General features: G+C 43.2%; 1 protein-coding gene and 1 long non-coding RNA gene across 3 annotated transcripts in view; one reads left to right on the forward strand and one right to left on the reverse strand.

The window, feature by feature from the left end:
* The window catches only part of LOC140742049 (interleukin-17 receptor E-like), a 98,266-nt gene that overhangs the window by 47,033 nt on the left and 33,392 nt on the right, over positions 1-17,841 (forward strand). Inside the window, exons 5-9 of the mRNA XM_073072778.1 lie at positions 1,801-1,924; positions 3,068-3,207; positions 12,677-12,733; positions 13,354-13,420; positions 13,976-14,148. Of these exons, the coding sequence (XP_072928879.1) occupies positions 1,801-1,924; positions 3,068-3,207; positions 12,677-12,733; positions 13,354-13,420; positions 13,976-14,148 (561 nt within the window). The remainder of the gene's footprint in view (positions 1-1,800; positions 1,925-3,067; positions 3,208-12,676; positions 12,734-13,353; positions 13,421-13,975; positions 14,149-17,841) is intronic.
* The window catches only part of LOC140742050 (uncharacterized), an 80,170-nt gene continuing 68,094 nt past the window's right edge, over positions 5,766-17,841 (reverse strand). For both annotated transcript variants that reach the window (XR_012102197.1, XR_012102196.1), the window contains one exon: positions 5,766-5,862. This is a non-coding gene — a long non-coding RNA (uncharacterized lncRNA). The remainder of the gene's footprint in view (positions 5,863-17,841) is intronic.

A 17,841-nucleotide genomic window follows, 5' to 3' on the forward strand; every position in this document is an offset into this window, starting at 1 on the left:
ACTAAGAAAACCCTCCTGACCTTTGAGCACATGGACATGAAATACTGCCATAGAAAAGTAGCATCCATCGTCAAACATCCTCACCACTCAGGCCATGCTCTTTTCTCGCTGTTGCCATCGAGAAGAAGGTAGAAGGAACAAGAGCCACCAGGTTCCAGAACAGTTCCTGCCCCTCAACCATCAGGCTCTTGAACAAAAGGAGATAGCTGTTCTCATTTAGGGACTCTTATATTGTTATTTCATGTTTGTTATTTGTTGCTATTTATTTATATCTGTACTTGCACAATTTATTTATAGTTACCAGTTCCAACGTTTACGGTTATTGTTCTATCGATTTGCTGAGTATGCCCACAGAAAAAGAATCTCAGGGTTGTATGCGGTGACGTGTGTGCTCTGATAATAAAATTTTACTTTGAGAGGGATGTGAGACGAGGGTCAGAATGTCACCTGTTGGCACTAGTGCAGAGCCCTCCGTCTAGACTTGGCTTCCTCTCATCAGTCTACAAAGCCTACCAGGACAGATGAACATTTTTAAGTTTGCTGTTGAGGGCCAAATCAAAGGTGATGATGAATCATCATACAGGAGGGAGATTGGAAATCTGGCTGAGTGGTGCCATAACAACAATCTCTCAATCAATGTCAACAAGACCAAAGAGCTGTTTACAGACTACAAGAGGAAGAAACCAGAGATCCATGAGCCAGTCCTCATTAGGGAACTGGAGGTGGAGAAGGTAACTTTAAATTCTTTGGCATTATTATTTCAGAGGGTCTGGCCTGGGTTCAGCTCGTAAGTGCTGTTACAAAGAGAGCACAGATTTGGAATGTCATCTAAAACATTGAATCACTTCTATAGATGCACAGTATCCTGATTGGTTTCATCATGACCTGGTATGGAACCTCTCTTACCCAGGAATGGAAAAGCCAAATCCATCATGGGCAAAGCCCTCCCCACTGCTGAGCTCATCTGCAAGGAGCACTGCCCCAAGAAAGCAGCATCAGGGACACCCTCCACTCACCATGCTCTCTGCTCACTGCTGCCATCGGGAAGGAGGTTCAGGAACCAGGGTCCCAAACCAGCAGGTTCGGGGAAAGTTACTACCCTTCAAACGAGGGGCCTGTTGCTGTTTCTATGACTGTGTGACATCAGGCTCTTGAACCCGAGTGGATAACTTCACTCACCTCAACTCTGAACTGACTCCCTACCCTATGGGCTCACTGTCAGTTTTTGTGGGTAGTTTTTCATCGATTCTTTTGTGTTTCTTTGTTTACTGTGATGCCTGCAAGAAAATGAATGTTAAGGAGGTGTATGGTGACACATAAAGAATTACTTTGAGATAACTGAGCCTGGGTCATGAGTCACAGGATCATTTTTATTTTTACCATACTTTAAAGCAATTTTGCAGCATTGATGTTTTCAGGAATAGGAAACAGTGGGAAAGAGGCTAACTAAATCTCTGGCCTATAAATCCTTTGTAAGAGGAGAATGCCATAGCAGTGGTCTAAAACATTGTCACGATGCCTCTTTTCAACAGGAGCGTGTGCAGGGGCAATGACCATATCCTATTAATGGAGCCTTGGTATAGCATGAAGCCCAACACCCCTTGATTGCCTTCCTTGGCTAAATCTTTAGCATTGTTTCACTGTGCTGCATACTACTTACTTCAGCACGTCTTTGCTTTGCCTCAGCTTCAGGTGATATATCCCAAACTTCCCAGAAGCGATTATTTGCTGAGCATATATTACAGTCTGTATCTACAGTTGAAGATATTCAAGGAATTCCTCTTTTCTTAATGAATACAGGCCAACTTTGTCTTTGAATGCTTTGAATCACATGGTAATACTGAAGTGGAGATTGCAGTGAAGACAATTCCAAATTATGGATCCCAGTTGGATAAAGTTTACCACGTGGAGGATTATGAAAAGGGTATGAATTTTTAAGTACTTCTGTACTGAGGTGTAAGTGGTATATTGATCTTTACAAAGCAGTGCATTTATAAAGAGCAGTGTTAGCATGTCAAAATGAGTACAGTTCATCTGCCTATTCATTCTGAAGGCCTCATACAGGCAAATGTGCATGGCTCTTTAGAATTGGGAGGGGTGGCTTTAAATGGCAGACATAAGAGATTGCAAATGCTGTAATCTGGAGCAACACAAAGTGATGGAGGAACTCATTTTGGTCAGGCAGTATCTATGAAAGGAAATGGACATTTAACGTTTAATGATGAGACCCTTCATCTGGACTAGAAGAAAGAGGGCAGGTAGTGCATCAAGGTGAAGGGGAGGGATGGCTGGTGATAGATGGGTCTGTGAGGTGTGAGAATGATAGGTGAGGGGAGAGTGGGAATAATGTCGGAAACTGTGAGGTGATAGGTGGGGGTGATAAAGGCTGATGGAATCTGATAGGAGGGGAAGGCTGAGCGTAGAATAAAGGGAGGGAGGCGGTGTGTGGGAGGAGTGATTTAAAATTGGTGTCAGTTTATCAATGCAGTGTTGGAGAGAAGCTCTAAACGATGCAGGTATGGGGAAGTTACTGGATAAACATGTGATCAAGCCTATGTTGTACACACTTCAAAACTAAACACGGAGATCTTACTGCCTCTGAGAGCAGAATGTTAGTCATGTGCGCAGTGACGTGTCCAAAATGGCAACTGGGGTCAGATAAGTAACAGAACGAAGTGAATGGGGTACTTGACAAGTATATTTTACCATTTCTGTTCAGTGTGTGGGGAAAAGGCAGCAGGGCAGATAATTGCACAGGCAACTTGTATCTAAGAGTTTTAATCCTGGATTAATTCAGAAGGAATAAAGAATGTTTATTAACATTGTCACTCAGATTGGCTGACAAAGCAACATCAAAAAAATAAAAAAACATTCTGAAGTCTATCCAGCCCTTTTTGTACAACCCTTGTTAAATTACTGACCACCTGGGAATGAACGTATCAGTTGACAATTTGGGCATCAACGTATCAGATGACGCCACCACGTTATGATAATAAGAATGACATCTATATAAATATTACGTGAATTTATTTTAAATATATGCAACCATTCTTCTGTTTCTCCTTAGGTCCAAAGATCAGTTACACTGTCAATCCCGAGCAGAAGCAGATCGCAGTTACTGCTCCGCCAGGGCGTACTGTGAAGGCTATGTTATGTTACAGGCGAGGCCTGATATGTCGCGAGCTAAACAAACATTCAGTTCAGCTGGTAAGAAACTGGCAGAAGTTTACACGAGGAAATCTGCAGATGCTGGAAATTCAAGCAACACACATAAAATGCTGGTGGAACGCAGCAGGCCAGGCAGCATCTATAGGGAGAAGCACTGTCAACGTTTCGGGCTGAGATCCTTTGTCAGGACTAACTGAAAGAAAAGATAGTAAGAGATTTGAAAGTAAGAGGGGGAGGGGGAAAATCCAAAATGATTGGAGAAGACAGGAGGGGGTGGGGTAAAGCTAAGAGCTGGGAACGTGATTGGCAAGAGGGATACAGAGCTGGAGAAGGGAAAGGATCATGGGACGGGAAGCCTAGTGAGAAAGAAAGGGGGAGGGGAGCACCAGAGGGAGATGGAGAGCAGGCAAGGAGTGATGGGCAGAGAGAGAGAAAAAAAGGGGGGAATAAATAAATCGGGGATGGGGTAGGAAGGGGAGGAGGGGCATTAATGCAAGTTAGAGAAATCAGTGTTCATGCCATCAGGTTGGAGGTTACCCAGACGGAATATAAGGTGTTGTTCCTCCAACCTGAGTGTGGCTTCACCTTGACAATAGAAGAGGCCATGGATAGACATCAGAATGGGAATGGGATGTGAAATTAAAATGTGTGACCACTGGGCTCCAGACAGTCCTTCCAGGTGAGGCGACACTTCACCAGTGAGTCGGCTGGTGTGGTATACTGCATCCGGTGCTCCCGGTGTGGCTTTTTGTATATTGGTGAGACCCGACGCAGACTGGGAGACCATTTCGCTGAACACCTACGCTCTGTCCACCAGAGAAAGTAGGATCTCCCAGTGGCCACACATTTTAATTCCACATCCCATTCCCATTCTGATATGTCTGTCCATGGCCTCCTCTACTGTCAAGATGAAGCCACACTCAGGTTGGAGAACAGCACCTTGTATTCCGTCTGGGTAACCTCCAACCTGATGGCATGAACACTGATTTCTCTAACTTCTGTTAATGCCCCTCCTCCTCTTCTTACCCCATCCCTGATTTATTTATTCCCCCCTCCTTTTTTCTCTCTCTGCCCCTCTCACAATCACTCGCTCCTTGTCTGTTCTCCATCTCCCTCTGGTGCTCCCCTCCCCCTTTCCTTCTCCCAAGGCCTCCCGTCCCATGATCCTTTCCCTTCTCTAGCTCCGTATCCCTTTTGCCAATCAACTTCCCAGCTCTTGGCTTCACCCCTCCCCCTCCTGTCTTCTCCTATCATTTCAGATCTCCCCCTCCCCCTCCTACTTTCAAATCTCTTACTACCTTTTCTTTCAGTTAGTCCTGACAAAGGGTCTCGGCCTGAAACGTCAACAGTGCTTCTCCCTATAGATGCTGCCTGGCCTGCTGTGTTCCACCAGCATTTTGTGTGTGTTGGCAGAAGTTTAGCTCTTTTAAGAGGTAGGAGAAGTTTTGGTACTTGTGACATTAAGTCCTTGTTAATAAAGTTCAAGGTGAATTCCAGAATATAAAGTTAACTACAGCTACACATTTTGTGTTTGTAAGTGGCTTTATCCCAACAGTTCCTCGGATTAAAAGCTTCCATTTTCAGGAGCTCCTTGATGAGGTGTGGAGCCTTCATCAAAATTACTTCATTCCCCTAAAGAATTTTGCAATGGTCTGAAGTCATGAAGCACACCACAGAACCATTTCTTTATTCTAACAGATACCTCTGTATGTGGTTAATATTTAGAAGTCCATCAGATAGGTGTGCCTACTGTCCACAGAGGAACACGCACAAAAAGCTGGAGGAACTCAGCAGGTCAGGCAATTTCTATGCAGGGGAATAAATGGTCGATGTTTTGGGCAGAGACCCTTCATCGGGACGGGAAAGGAAGGGGGAAGGAAGCCAGCATGAAAAGCTGGGGGAGAGGGAAGGAGTACAAGCTGGAAGGTGATCGATGAAGGCTGGTGAGGGGTTGAGATAGGTGGTAGGCAATGAGGATGAAGTGAAAAGCTAGTTAGATGGAAAAGGTAAATGGCTGAAGAAGAAGGAATCTGATCGGAGAGGAGAGTGGGATGTGAGAGAAAGGGAAAGAGGAGGGTCACCAGAGGGACATGATAGGCAGGTGAGAAGAATAGCCCGTAGGGGGCGTGGTTTGTTCTGATGTACTAAGGACTGAAACAAGAGTTGGAAACTATTGTTGCAGAGGGAAAACTGGATGAGTTCCCTCTCTGCAATAGTCTGAATGAAACCATAGATGAACAAGCTATGTGGTCAATCCCAGTGCAGGGAATTAAGCTGGTGGGAAAAACAGAAGATGTTGGAGATGCTCAGCAAATCAGGCAGCACCGGTTGGTTAAGAGAGAGTGGGAGGCTTGTTACCCTGTCTGAAGGAGCTGTAAGTAGAATATGATCAGTGAGCATGTGAAAGGAAAGATACAGTTAGCATTACGAGATGCAAGTTGACACATTGGACTAAATCAGAAATAAAAGGGAATTTTAGAAATTGCAGCTTGTTATTTCTCCATTATTGCAGAAAACCCAGGTTAGATATAGGTTGATACCAGTTCGTCACACTGGTTCTATGACCAACAGACACATTTTCAAGGACACTTTACATATCATGTTCTCAGCATTATTTTTATTTGCAGTTTGTCCTCTTTTGCACATTGGTTGTTCGTAGAGATTTTCATAACATTCTGTTATATTCCATTTTCCCTGTAAATGCCAACAAGAAAATGAATGTTATATGTTGACATATACATCTTTGATAATAAATTAACTTTAAACTTTGAACTTTTTTTCTATGGCACAGGAACCAGAAACTAGAGGACATACATGTAAGGTGAATGGAAGGAGGGTTAAGGGAGATTTGAGGAGAAGGTTTCTTTAGATAGATAGATAGATACTTTATTCATCCCCATGGGGAAATTCAACATTTTTTCCAATGTCCCATACACTTGTTGTAGCAAAACTAATTACATACAATACTTAACTCAGTAAAAATATGATATGCATCTAAATCACTCTCTCAAAAAGCATTAATAATAGCTTTTAAAAAGTTCTTAAGTAGTTTACTTAAATACATTAAATACAATCAACCCCGGCACTTTAACATATCTTACTCCTGGCGGTTGAATTGTAAAGCCGAATGGCATTGGGGAGTATTGACCTCTTCATCCTGTCTGAGGAGCATTGCATCGATAGCAACCTGTCGCTGAAACTGCTTCTCTGTCTCTGGATGGTGCTATGTAGAGGATGTTCAGGGTTTTCCATAATTGACCGTAGCCTACTCAGCGCCCTTCGCTCAGCTACCGATGTTATACTCTCCAGTACTTTGCCCACGACAGAGCCCGCCTTCCTTACCAGCTTATTAAGACGTGAGGCGTCCCTCTTCTTAATGCTGCCTCCCCAACACGCCACCACAAAGAAGAGGGCGCTCTCCACAACTGATCTATAGAACATCTTCAGCATCTCACTACAGACATTGAATGACGCCAACCTTCTAAGGAAGTACCATCGACTCTGTGCCTTCCTGCACAAGGCATCTGTGTTGGCAGTCCAGTCTAGCTTCTCGTTTAACTGTACTCCCAGATACTTGTAGGTCTTAACCTGCTCCACACATTCTCCATTAATGATCACTGGCTCCATATGAGGCCTAGATCTCCTAAAGTCCACCACCATCTCCTTGGTCTTGGTGATATTGAGACGCAGGTAGTTTGAGTTGCACAATATCACAAAGTCCTGTATCAGTTTCCTATACTCCTCCTCCTGTCCATTCCTGACACACCCCACTATGGCCGTGTCGTCAGCGAACTTCTGCACATGGCAGGACTCCGAGTTATATTGGAAGTCTGATGTGTACAGGGTGAACAGGACAGAGAATAGTTGGTATCTGGAACATGCAGCCAAAGGAGACGGTGGAATCAGATGCAGGTGGTATGCTTCAGAATCACTTCATTGGACACTTGATTAGCAAGGCACAGAGAATACAGGCCTAGTGCGCACAATTGGGATTAGTGTAGATGGACAAAAAATCACAGTGGTAGCAATGGGCAAAAGGACCTATTTCTGGACTGTCCAGTTCTGTGACTGTAGAAATCCCACTGAAAATTCAGGATATGGGAAGGAAGGGCTAGATTGATCTTGGAATAGAGTAAAAGGCCAGCACAACATTGGAGGACAAAGGGCCTATACTGCGCTGTACTGTTCTATGTTCTATTTAAGGCAAATTTCCTGAAGTACACTGAAACACCAAAGATTAATAAAAATTCGCTGTATTCCAGGTCAAGTCCATGCTGTACAGATCCATGTATTTTTAGAACTGTGTGAAGCAATTTCTAGGCCCTAGTTTCAGATAAAGAGTTGGGGCATAAGGGGGGATTTTACTCAAAGGCTGCAAATCTAGAATAGTCTGCCCAGAGTACTACAGATGCTCAGCTATCAGTCATATTTATGGCTGAGATCAATAAGCCTTCATGCAGAAAGGGATTCTAAGGATATGGTGATCACACAATGAAGCATGCTGAAAGTAAAGGATAAACTATGGTGCCATTAAATAGAGGAGCAATTTTGAGGGGCTGGAGTGCTTTCTCCTGCTGCGTATTTACCGGTAGTTATTTGTATGTTCATATCACCAACATTCTTGCCAATTCTTATCTTTCAATCCATGCCACAGAAGCCAGATTATCTGCTCAGCTGTACAATACTAATTATTAGAACTTGATGCATGCATATTCTTTGTTGTGTCAACTACAGGAATTTTATTTCCAAAATACTTAAGTGACTATGAAGTGCAATCGTCAAAAAGCTCTGTAAAAAGACAAGGCTTTCATTTTAAAATCTAGTTGTCATTCAGTAATGAGGATTCCATATCTTAAAAAGGATGTGCTGAGATTGCAGAGGGTTCAGAGGAGGTTTATGAAAATTATCTCAGGAATGAAAGTGTTAAAGTATGTTCTAGGTCTGTACACGTTGGAGTTTTGAAGAATGAGGGGGGGATTTCAGTGAACCCTACTGAACAGATAGAATGGGCATGGAGAGGATGTTTCCTATAGTGGCTGAGTCTAGGACCAGATGGAACAGCCTGTGAATAGAAGGATGTTCCTTCAGAAAGGAGATGAGGAGGAATTTCTTTTGAAGTACTTTTGGATGGTGAATCTACAGAATTAATTGCCACAGATATCTGTGAAGGCCAAATCATTGGGTATATTTAAAGTGGAGCATGCTAGGTTTTTCATTAGTAAGGGTGTTAAGAATTATGGGGATAATGGGGTTGAAAGGGGAGAAAAAAGCCAGTCCTGATTTCCAGTCAAGATGGCACTTACGTACAACGCTTCTTCAGTCAACATCTTCTGGACAGATCATCAAATCAGACACTGTATTTCACTTCTTTTATGTCATTTACTTATTTTTTGTCTTGAATGTGATTCTGGAATTGTTGAAGCCTGTGATTTTTCAGTTTGGAGATTGGGCGTTTCAGCACTCTACAGTCTCCGAGGGGATTCTGGGAGGCAGAGGCAGCGTGCGGGAACCTTGCGGTGAGAAGGCAGCGAGCCAATGTTTGACTCCCCTTCGCCAAGTAAAGCTTCCATTGTTCGCTGTTTAAAGCAACGAGCAAAGATTGAAATGTCAGCAGCCTGCCTTTTTTATTGTTGGGGGATTTCTCCGCTGCTGGAGAGGTGAGATTAGATTTTATCGCTGGTGAGATCACTTTGCTATGGCGAGGGGGGGGGGCTTGCCTTTTTATTGCTGATTCTGCTACGAAGGGGGAGAATGCTGCCCAAGTTTTCTGCGTTTTATTTGTGACTTGGACTGTGGACTTTCTTTCAGTCTTGTGGTGAATTTGGTGGTCGATGTGCCTGTTCTGTTTTTGTTTGATTTTTTAGTGCAGGGAAGAGGAATTTGGGGGTTGATGATTATGCTGCTGTTCTTTTTCTTGGTTTTGTGGCCTTCTGGAGAAGAAAAATTTCAGAGCTGTTTACTTAGATAGTAAATGAACCTTGAAGCATGATCACTTGGCAGAGCAGACTTGATGGGCCAAATGGCCTAATTCTGCTCCTATGTCTTGTGGACAAGCATCATCTGATGAGTGACTGTGTAGTAGCAACCCCGAACTCTGGACATCTTTACCCAGTAAACTGCAGAACCAGGTACTGCAATTAACCTCAGTGTTGATGTCTGCTATATGCTTATATTGCTGGGATTTTACAACTACCATATCTCATGTTCTAGGTAACTTTAGCATTCATCAACCTGAAAAGATATGTAGGGCGGATGTGGTGCATGAAATCTTATCTGAACCAACTTAATCTAATTCAAACATCACTGAAAGTTAAATCTAATCTGTTTAGTTCTGAAGCAAATATATCTAATATCTGCGATGAAACAGTTACTGATAGTAGAGGTCAGGATAACTGGCAAAACAAAAAGATGATAGGTTTGTGGTGTAGATTGTTTGTGTTTTTAAAGAAACCAGACAGTGATTAAAACTAAAGGCTGATTTTGAAAAGAGGCTGCCTAACATTTTTGAGTCTTTCTGCATACTTTATAAAGCTTTACTTATTCTGTTAACTTATTTTGCACACTGGCTGCCCCCTGCACTACGCATATGTGACACCCTGGGAAAGGTTTCACTGCTAACGTAATGGTCTTTCTGTAGAAGCAGTGTTTGGGTTATGGGCAAAGATAACTGGTGTTTTGGAATGTGAGCCGTTCAGTCAGGGAAGCAGGTTTTTTTTGTCGTGTGCCTGACACCAATGTGAGCTGGGGTCTTCGTTCGGTGGGAGATGAAGAGAAAAGACACTGGGGAGAACCGGTCATGGGATTTGACCTGGTGGGGGACCGTGGAGTGAGGTGAAGAGGTCAACTGAGAATCGATGAATATAACTTTTCGAAGAGTTGAGCTCCACATTTGACTGTTTAATTATAATGGCCCCTTTTTATGTGTTTTTTTTTTGCTTTCTTTATTAACCCTTTAGTTAAGTTAACATTCATAAATATAATTCCTTTAATTTGCCTGTTATTTCTCAGCACAGAGTTCAACAGGGTGGCAAGTTACACTGCATTCACATAAACCAGGATTTGGGGTGCAGGAGCCTTCCCCATCTCACGGATTTGGCGGGAGCAGAGTGTGTATTCCATAAAACTGGAGGTTTCACTTAAACCATAAGACATAGGCCATTCAGCCCCTTGAGTCTGCTCTGCCATTCAATCATGGCTGATCCTGATCTCACTCAACCCCACACACCTGCCTTCTTGCCCTATATTTTGATACCCTGACTGATCAGGAAACGATCAACTTCCACTTGAAATATACCCAAGGACTTTGCCTCCACCATATTTCTATGGCTGAGTATTCCACAGACTCACTACTCTCTGGCTAAAAGAATTCCTCCTTACCTCTGTTCTAAAAGGTTGCCCCTCAATCTTGAGGTTGTGCCCTCCAGTTCTGAATACGCCCACCATAGGAAACGTTCTCTCCACCTTCACCCTATCTAGTCCTTTCAGCATTCGGTGGGTTTCAGTGAGATCTGCACGCATTCTTCTAAATTCCAGTGAGTACAGACCCAAAGCTGCCAATGCTCCTCCTATGTTAACCCCTTCATTGCCAGAATCATTCTTGTGAATCTCCTCTGGACGCTGTCCAATGACAGTACATCCTTTCTGAGACATGCGCCCAAAACTTTTGACAATACTCCCAAGTCCAGCTTGACTAGTATCTTATAAAGGCTCACTATTATCTCCTTGCTTTTATATTTTATTCCCATTGAAATACATGGCAACATTGCATCTGCCTTCTTTACTACTGACTCAATATGTAAATCAACCTTCAGAGAGTCTTGGACGAGGACTCCTAAGTCCCTCTGATGTTTGAGCCTTCTCCCCATTTAGATAATAGTCTGCTCTATTGTTCCTCTTACCAAAATGCATTATTATATTTCCCAAAACTGTATTCCATCTGAAACTTATTTGCCCATTCTTCCTATTTGTCTAAGTCCTGCTGTAATTGCATTGCTTCCTCAGCACTGCCAACCCCTCCACTTATCTTCGTATCATCCACAAACTGTGCCACAAAGCCATTATCCAAATCACTGAGAAACAATGTGAAAAGTAGTGGGCCCAATACTGATCCCTGAGGAACACCACTAGTCACTGGCAGCCAACCAAACAAATACTTGAACTGTTAATGCACTATAATGATGCATTTTGCTGTGTGTTTCAACAGATACATGACAAATAAAACTAATCTTATCTTTACATTGATGGTACAACTTTCATACATAGAGCTCAATGTATTAGCTGTCTTCATTAAATTTCAAACTAAATTTATTATCAGAGTACATACATGTCACCACATACAACCCTGAGATTCCTTTTCTTGTGGGCAAACGAATCGATGAAAGACTGCACCCAACAGGACGGACAAACAACCAATGTGCAAAGGACAACAAAATGTGTAAATACAAATAGAAAAACACAATAAATAATCGAGCAGTAAGTATGAGATGAAGAATTGTTGGAAGTGAGTCCACAGTCTACGGGAACAGTTCAGAGAGAAGTTATCCAATCTTTTACTGGATATGACATTCTTTTGTATTTTGTCTATTTTGAGTTCAGATACATTACATTGGTGAACCAACTATAATGAGATTGAAAACCATGCCAATATTTAATTTGCAAACACGAGAAAATCTGCAGATGCTGGAAATTCAAACAACAACACACACAAAATGCTGGTAGAACACAGCAGGGTAGGCAGCATCTATAGGGAGAAGCGATGTCGACGTTTTGGGCCGAGACCCTTCGTCAGGACTAACCGAAAGGAAAGATAGTAAGAGATTTGAAAGTAGAGGGGGGAGGAAAAAGCCAGAAAAAGCAGGATCTCCCAGTGGCCACACATTTTAATTCCACATCCCATTCCCATTCTGATATGTCTATCCATGGCCTCTTCTACTGTCAAAGTGAATCCAAACTCAGGTTGGAGGAACAACACCTTATATACCGGCTGGGTAGCCTCAAACCTGATGGCATGAACATTGACTTCTCTAACTTCCGTTAATGCCCCTCCTCCCCTTCTTACCCCATCCCTGACATATTTACGGTAGTTGTTTGCTTGTTCTCCATCTCCCTGTGGTGCTTCCTCCCCCTTTCTTTCTCCTGAGGCCTCCCGTCCCATGATCCTTTCCCTTCTCCAGCTCTGTATCACTTTCACCAATCACCTTTCCAGCTCTTAGCTTCATCCCACCCCCTCTGGTCTTCTCCTATCATTTCACGTTTCCCCCTCCCCCCACTACTTTCAAATCTCTTACTATCTTTCCTTTCAGTTAGTCCTGATGAAGGGTCTCGGCCCGAAACGTCAACATCGCTTCTCCCTATAGATGATGCCTAGCCTGCTGTGTTCTACCAGCATTTTGTGTGTGTTGTTGTCAATATTTAATTTAGTCATTCTGTATCTTGGATGTGTTTCATTCAGTGAACTGGTTTGCATGTGCTCTGTAACATTTTGAATGTACTCTTGTGTTCCCTGCAGAATAACTCCACATCTACTCTGTCTTATAACTACTTGCTTCCTTGCCTCTGTATCCAGGTAATAATAAGTATTCAATAAATGCCTTTGGGATAAGAAGAGATTAGTAAATCTATGGTGTAGCTGATGGGCTATATTATTTAAATATGACAGTAATTCCTTTCACTTAGTTTAGCAACCTTTTTTTGTGTAGCACACAAAGTGCTGGAGGAACTCAGCAAGTCAGGCAGCATCAATGGTGGGGTAAAAACTGTTGCCACTTTGGGCTGAGACCCTTCATCAGAACTGGAAAGGGAGGGGGAAGAAACCAGAATGAGGGAGAGGGGAAGGAGTACGAGATGGCAAGTGGGATAGGTGAGACCAGGTGAGGAGGAAGGTGGGAATGCAGGGAGAAGAGGATAAAGTAAGAAGCTGGGAGATAATGGGTGGAACAGGTGAAGAAGTAAGGACCTGATAGAAGAGGGCTTCTCCGTCTCCATTGTTTGCTGAAGTAATGCAACACTTCAATTAAAATATTTTCACCTACGTTCTCCTGTAAGTGTGGGTCACTTCCCTATATCACAATGGATTGAGAAGCCAGGTTAACAAAGTCAGTTAAAGGCTTTTCCCACTTGTGCTCTTGAGGAGCTGAATGTGATCTTTCGAAAAATGAATAAGGCTAACTTTTTTTCTTTCTCTAGGCGTTGTACCTCGGGCCCGACAGCCTTCGGACAATAGACTGTCCATTCACTGATACCCCTGAAGCTGGTGAGTACTGTGGGGTGTCACAGTAGGGGAGTAGTTAGCACAATGTATTTATAGCTTGGAGTATTGGCGTTCAGAGTTCAATTACAGTTCCTCTGTAAGCAAGTTTCCATTCCTTTCCGTGACTACGTGGGTTTCCCCTCGGGTGCTCCAGTTTCCTCCCACGGTCCAAAGACACATGAGTTAGTAGATTCAAACAACACACACAAAATGCTGGTGGAACACAGCAGGCTAGGCAGCATCTATAAGGGGCGAAGCACTGTCGACGTTTCGGACCGAGACCCTTTGTCAGGACTGTCAGGACCGAGTCCTGACGAAGGGTCTCGGCCCGAAACGTCAACAGCGCTTCTCCCTATAGATGCTGCCTGGCCTGCTGTGTTCCACCAGCATTTTGTGTGTGTTGCTTGAATTTCCAGCATCTGCAGATTTCCTCGTGTTTGTAAGTTAGTATATTAATTGGTCATTGTAAATTGTCCTGTGTTAAATTGGGGATTACTGGACGGCATGACTCTGTGATAAATGATTTTTGAAATCTGTTCTACTTATTTTTCTGAAAAGTTGGTCCCGATCTCTGGAGGTCAAGCAACTTCTCAGATACGATTCAACTCAAGAACAACATGGCAGTCCATTATAAAGGGAAATGCTCCATTAAACTTGGTGCAGTCCTCTGTTGGAAGTCAAATGGATCCTGTGTCGAGTTCAACGAATCAGCTGCAAGGCTTTTACGATCTGTAAGTTAAAGCTACGCATTGCCACTAACCACTGGGAGGAACATTGTCTATGTATCATAATACCCCCAGTTACAAGAGCTTTAGTGATGATTTTACCAGACGTTTAGTAAAGAGCCAAAAGCCTGTGATCCCACAGTAAGTTTGATCAGTGGGCAATGTGTAGCTTTTGTCTGCTAACCTACAGAGGAATTCATAAGTCGTGCTTCCAACTCAGAAGCAGGGCACTTGAGTAACTAAACCCTATCGGTCTGTGGACATTAAGCTAAGAAGCAACAATTCGGAAGCAGGCCTCTCTGCTCCTGAGTTTTCAGTTGGAACAGAGTTTGTGTTGAATCTGTACGTCCTCTCCGTGGAATGCGTGGGTTCTCTGTGTCCCCCGGCTTCCTCCCGTAGTCCAGTCAGGTACCGGGCCGTTTTAAACAGTCCTGTGAATAGGTTAGGGTTAAACCCGGGTTGCTGGGTGGTGCAGCTGAAAGTATTGGAAGCCCTGCTGTGCTATATCTCTAAATGAATGGATAAATAAAGACTTAATGTGGAGCGTACACAGGGCAGGATCCAAGTATTTGGCTTGTACCATTCCTCTTTAAACACAGATTAGTTTACATGATTAACTAAATCGGAGCGTTGCTAGCTCTGGGCTCTTTGGAAGCACGTGTAACTCTTCTATGTGAATTTTTAAGTGATGCGGCAGTTATGGACGGTTGGGACCTCAGAATAAACCATTCTGGAACTGCGAATGCCATCAGTATTTTGATGCATTTAATAGTATCAGGTGTCATTTCACAAATGACATTTTCAGCACTCTGATAAACCACGGTGAAATACAATATACCAGAACAGCAGAGATCCTAATTCAACCCATTTTTTGATTCCCTGTTTTTCTTAAAATGTCCATTTTAGCACAGTGTTTGATTTACTGATCTAGCTTGCAAGAAATATGCTAAATGAAGGCTTTGCAATAAACCGAAGAATCTAGCCACCTAAAAGCCAACTTGTTTGACCTGATGCAGACTGGGAGACCGTTTCGCTGAACACCTACGCTCTGTCCACCAGAGAAAGCAGGATCTCCCAGTGGCCACACATTTTAATTCCACGTCCCATTCCCATTCTGATATGTCTATCCATGTCAAGATGAAGCCACACTCAGGTTGGAGAACAACGACGTCTGGATAGCCTCCAACCTGATGGCATGAACATTTATTTCTCTAACTTCTGTTATTGCCCCTCCTTCCCATCTTACCCCATCCCTTATTTATTTATTCTCCCCCTTTTCTTTTCTTTCTGCCCCTCTCACAATCACTTGCTCCTTGCCTGCTCTCCATCTCCCTTTGGTGCTCCCCTCCCCCTCTCTTTCTCCCGAGGCCTCCATCCCATGATCCTTTCCCTTCTCCAGCTCTGCATCCCTTTTGCCAATCACCTTTCCAACTCTTAGCTTCACCCCTCTCTCTCCTGTCTTCTATCATTTCAGATTCCCCCCTTCCCCTCCCACTTTCAAATCTCTTAGTATCTTTTCTTTTAGTTAGTCCTGACGAAGGGTCTCGGCCCGAAATGTCGACTGTACTTCTTCCTATAGATGCTGCCTGGCCTGCTGCGTTCCACCAGCATTTTGAGTGTGTTGCTTGTTTGTATCTGTGAGGTTTGGCAAGACAGAATCTGTGTAATGAATTGCACAGTCGCATAACAGTTCACACAACACTACCACAGTGCCAATGACCTGGTTTCCATTCCACTGCTGCCCGTAAGGAGTTTCTGTGTTATCCCTGTGTGCTCCAGTTTCCTGCTACATTGCAAAGATGTTTGCTTTGGTAGTTTGATTAATCACATGGGTGTAATAGAATTATAAGAGCAAAGATGTAATGCTGAGGCTTTATAAAGCTCTGGTCAGACCATACGTTGAGTATCGTGAGCAGTTTTGGACCCTTATCTAAGAGAAGATGAGCTGGCATTAGAGAGTAGGTTCATGAGAGTGATTCCGGGAATGAAAGGGTAACATATGAGGAATGTTTGATGGTTCTGGGTCTGTAATCACTGGAGTTTAGAAGAAGGAAAGGAGATATAATTGAAATCTATTGAATATTGAAAGGCCTAGACAGGGTTGACAAGGGGAGGATTTGTCCTATAGTGGAGAGTGTAGGACCAGAGAGCAGAGCCTCTGAATAGAGGGACATCCATTTCGAACAGAAATCAGGAGGAATCTCTTTAGCCAGAGGGTGGTGAATCTGTGAAATTCTTTGGCACGGCTGGCTGTGGAGGCGAAGTTGTTGAGTATATTTAAAGCGGAGGTTGATAGGTTCTTGATTAGTCAGGGCGTCAAAGTTTACAGGGAGAAGGCAGGAGAATGGGATTGAGAGGGATAATAAATCAGCCCCGATGGAATGCACTGAATGGCCTAATTCTGCTCCTGTGATTTGTGGTGTTGTGGTCTACTGGGCAGAATGGGTGTTGTCCGTTACTGTCTGTATCTCCAAATAAATACTAAAACAAAGCACTTTGTCAAGTTAGGGAAGCATTAACCAGAAGTTCTGGCATTGATGGAGCAAGTCTTAGAAGTGGAGACCCTTCAAATGGAGAGGCTGTTTCAGAGGGCAATCAGGAATTAACCACACTGTTGGACTGGTAGTCACAGATAATGACAATAGGTTTAGATTCCCTCAAGGTATAATGGAACAAAGATTTTGCAACACTGTCCCTATTACTGATGCTAGGTTTGCATTTCAAAGTAGCAATATAAATTTAAATTCAGTGATGAGATTCAAACTTGTGTTAATTGTGGAAGGGAGTCGACTAACCTTCCTGCTGTGTTGCTGTTCCCCCATCTTTGAAATTTCAATGTTTTGACTAGAAGTGCTTTAGCTAATATACAGACCGAGGGCCACATCTAATATGTGGGATATTACTGTGTCTCTGCCTCAAGGAGCAGCAAATCTTGCTACCTTGCTACTTGAAGCATAACCCTGAAGCGGAATTAGACCTTGAATTAGATTTGTTTATTATTGTCACGTGTGAGGTGTTGCACTTTGGAAGGACAAATATGCAACGCTGATACAGTGAATAGTAGGGCACTGAGATGTGTGATAGAACAAAGGGACCTAGGAATACAGATCCATAATTCCTTGATAGCGCCATCATAAATTGGCCCTCATTAATCAGGCTTCTGAGTACAGGAGTTGGGATGTTAAGCTGAAGTTGATAAGGCATTGGTGAGGCAGAAGTTGGAATACTGTGTGCAGTTCTGATCACCTACCTACAGGAAAGATACCAATAAGCTTGAGGGAGTGCAGAGAAAATTGACACCAATGGTGCTAGGACTTGATGATCTGAGTTATAGGGAAAGATTGAGTAGATTTGAGCTTCATTCAATGGAGCACAGATGAATGAGGGAAGATCTTGTAGAGATGCGGGCTATCAAATTTATAAGGGGTATGGATGGTGTGAATGCTTGTGGGCTTTTTCCTTGGGTGTGAAGGAAACCAGAGATCCATGAGCCAGTCCTCATTGGAGGATCAGAGGTGGAGAGGGTCAGCAACTTTAAATTCATCAGTGTGATTATTTTGGAGGACCTGTCCTGGACCCAGCACTTAAGTGCGATTACAAAGAAAGCACACCAACACCTCTATTTCCTTAGAAGTCTGTGAAAGCTTGGCATGACATCAAAACTTTGAGAAACTTCTATAGATGAGTAGTGGAGAGTAT

This window comes from Hemitrygon akajei, chromosome 19 (genome assembly GCF_048418815.1).
Source record: "Hemitrygon akajei chromosome 19, sHemAka1.3, whole genome shotgun sequence".
Classification (NCBI taxonomy): domain Eukaryota; kingdom Metazoa; phylum Chordata; class Chondrichthyes; order Myliobatiformes; family Dasyatidae; genus Hemitrygon; species Hemitrygon akajei.